At 42.4% G+C, this 2,985-nt stretch overlaps 1 protein-coding gene across 1 annotated transcript; it reads left to right on the forward strand.

The window, feature by feature from the left end:
- The first annotated feature begins 562 nt into the window (after nt 1–562).
- On the forward strand, nt 563–1,462 carry LOC109700783 (taste receptor type 2 member 143-like). The gene has a single exon (XM_020186092.1). It carries the CDS (start codon nt 563–565, stop codon nt 1,460–1,462), a length of 900 nt encoding a protein of 299 aa, XP_020041681.1.
- The last annotated feature ends 1,523 nt before the right edge of the window (nt 1,463–2,985 follow it).

Genomic DNA, 2,985 nt, shown 5'->3' on the forward strand with positions numbered 1-2,985 from the left:
TATGTGGAAACTTGGAGGAAAAAAAACCAAAGATGACGTGGAAGTAGTAAAGAGACTCGTTAGAATGGTGGGGGGAGTAGTTGGGAGGATACAGATAATCAAAGGGCAATGTATGCATATATGGAATGTAATAGTGAAATTTATTAATACATACAATTACTATGCATTAATAATTATAGTAATGAAAAAGGACAAACACCTCCAAGAAAAGAAAAAAAAAGAAACTGTGCAAAATATGGGTATTTTCAATCACCCTGGGAGCCTGTATCATGTTAACATTTCCCTACACCTGGCTCTGGTGAAGAGTAGGCAAATATGGGATCTGCAGTAGAGACAGGTGTCATTGAACTGAGAGTGATTTGCATGTCAAGGGAGATCACAGTTACTCTTATTTCAAATGGTGATGAACTGGGGCCTTGCTGGTAGCTGGGCTTTTGCATGAATCCAGGGAGGGGAGTTTCTGAGTCTCAGCAGAGTGGTTTGACTGGAGATGCGGGTTTCCCTGCAGACTTGTCCCAGCACTCTGGAGTAGGTTCCAGTTTAAGCAGATCCAGTAGAGAAAATGCCCTCTTCACCTACACTGATCTTCATGGCAATCTTTTTGCTGGAGTCACTGGCTGCTATGTTACAGAACGGTTTCATAATCACCGTACTGGGCAAGCAGTGGGTACGGTGCCGGACACTCCCCACAGGTGACATGATTGTGATCTGTCTCGCTGCCTCCCGGTTCTGCCTGCATGGGATAAGCATCCTGACCAACTTCCTGGCCTCCTCGTATTTGTGTTACAAAACTCTTTATTTAAACATCTTCTGGGACTTTAGCAACACTCTCATTTTCTGGCTTACCACCTGGCTTGCCATCTTCTACTGTGTGAAGATATCCTCCTTCTCCCATCCTGTCTTCTTATGGCTGAAGTGGAGGATCACTTGGTTAGTACCCAAGATGCTGCTGAGCTCCTTGATCTTCAGCAGCCTGTCAGCCACCTCATCAGCCACTCTGCATGTAATTGTCACTCGGAGGATCATCTCCGATGGAAACTGCACGCTTACTCATGCAACACATATGTTCTATTGGCACTACTATCGCTCTCATGCAATGCTGGTGTGGTTTGCTCCACTCTTCCTGTTCTTCCTGGCCATCGTCTTGCTCATGTTCTCACTGTATTGGCATGTGGCACACATGAAGAACCACAGGTTGGGGCCTCGTGACCCCAGCACCCAGGCTCACACCAGGGCTCTGAAGTCACTTGTGCTCTTCTTTATCTTCTACACGTGGTATTCCCTGTGCTTGATAATTCATACTATAAAAATCCCAACCATCCAGGATGCCTGGCACTGGGCCAAGGAGGTGATCACCTATGCGGGCATCTGCCTGCACTCCACCATCCTGATGCTAAGCAGCCCCAAGCTGAGAAAAGCCCTGAAGATGAGAGTCTCAGGCCTGTGTTCTGCTAACTCGTAGGACTTTGAAGTCCCTGGACAAAACATGGCTCCAATCTCAAGTTTCCAGTATCAGGAATGAGTATGGTGATGAATAATCCCCTGCATGGCAAGAATTCATAAAGTTTGGGTTCTCTCTCTTTTCACTTCCTTCTTTCTTTCCCACTCCTTCCATGCCCCATTAATTCCTTTTCCATTTCTATGTTCATATTTTCCCCTCCTCTGCTGCTAGCTCTTTATCTGAATCCCAAATCACCTTGACTTAAGCTGATGACCCCATTTCCTCACAGGCCTCTCTGTCTATGCAAACAACTGTAATATTCTTGAAGCATTATTTTGATCTGTACTCCCTTTATTAAGATCTGTAACCACCATCAATTGTTTCCATAGCAAACTAAATGTGTTGCTCTTTAGTGGCGTAGTTCCCCAATACCACCCACCTTGGGACCCCAGCTGCACTCCTCAGCCACTGTCCTCAGCTCAGTCTCCCTTCTTTCTATTCCCACATGTTCTCCACTCTACCTTCCATTCATTGGTCCATGAAAGAACTGGAGTTTCCCTCTTCCTTCTTTCTTTTCCTGCCAATCATTGCCAGCCTCATCTTTTGTGCCCTGCTTAAGATTGATTCTACCACAGAAACTTTGATTCCATGGAAGGCTAGGGACATGAAAAATGTGTGTCATTACAGGTCCTATCTACAACTTCATCATATGTTGAATTAATTACATATCAGTTACCTGATATGGAAATGTTCAAATGTTCCTAGGTTTGGGCAACAGAAGACAGATGGAGAACAAAAAATTCTTGACAATTTTTAATTTTGGTAATCCTGTTCCTTTTGTCCACTCACCCAGGAACAGCCTGGATGCCATGGCACAGATGGAAGTCTCCAGACTGGAGCTTATGCAAGATGACCCACTGGGAGTGGGAAGAAAAGTGTAGCAACTTCAATTTCCATTTCTTTTTATCTCCTTAAATTTCCTATTTTTTCATGTCTTTTATGATATACATGATGTGTTAGTAAAGGAATACATGTGTATAGTTAATATAAATCAGCATGCCGTATTTTCTTAGGCAGCTCCATCTGCTGTGACACAAAAGAAAGTTGGAATTAACATGTTATTATAAAAGTTATTTTCAAAACAAAGACTATTACCACTGAAAGTAAGTGGTTATCTTTCACAATGATAAAGGGATCAGTTTATCAAGGGCACATAACCTTTTTTATTTTTTTAGTGGTACTGGGTTTTGAACTCAGGGCCTCATCATGCTTGCTAGGCAGGTGCTCTGTCACTTGAGCCACTCCATCAGCTCAAGAGGACATAACCTTAAATGTGCATGTATCTAATATTAGAGCTTCAAAATAGCTGAAGCAAAATTGGTAGAACTTCAAGGAGAAATAGGAAAGTCCATAATTATAATCAGCCATTTAACAGGGAGACAGAAAATCAGCAATGATATTAAAAAACTTAAATAATACTATTTGGCCTAATTCATAATAATACTGTTTGACCTAATACTATTTGACCAATTTAACCTAATTCA

This window comes from Castor canadensis, chromosome 4 (genome assembly GCF_047511655.1).
Source record: "Castor canadensis chromosome 4, mCasCan1.hap1v2, whole genome shotgun sequence".
Taxonomy (NCBI): domain Eukaryota; kingdom Metazoa; phylum Chordata; class Mammalia; order Rodentia; family Castoridae; genus Castor; species Castor canadensis.

Excerpts from the sequence above, each read along its gene's own strand:
- LOC109700783 (XM_020186092.1), top strand. The coding sequence starts at position 563 with ATGCCCTCTTCACCTACACTGATCTTCATGGCAATCTTTTTGCTGGAG.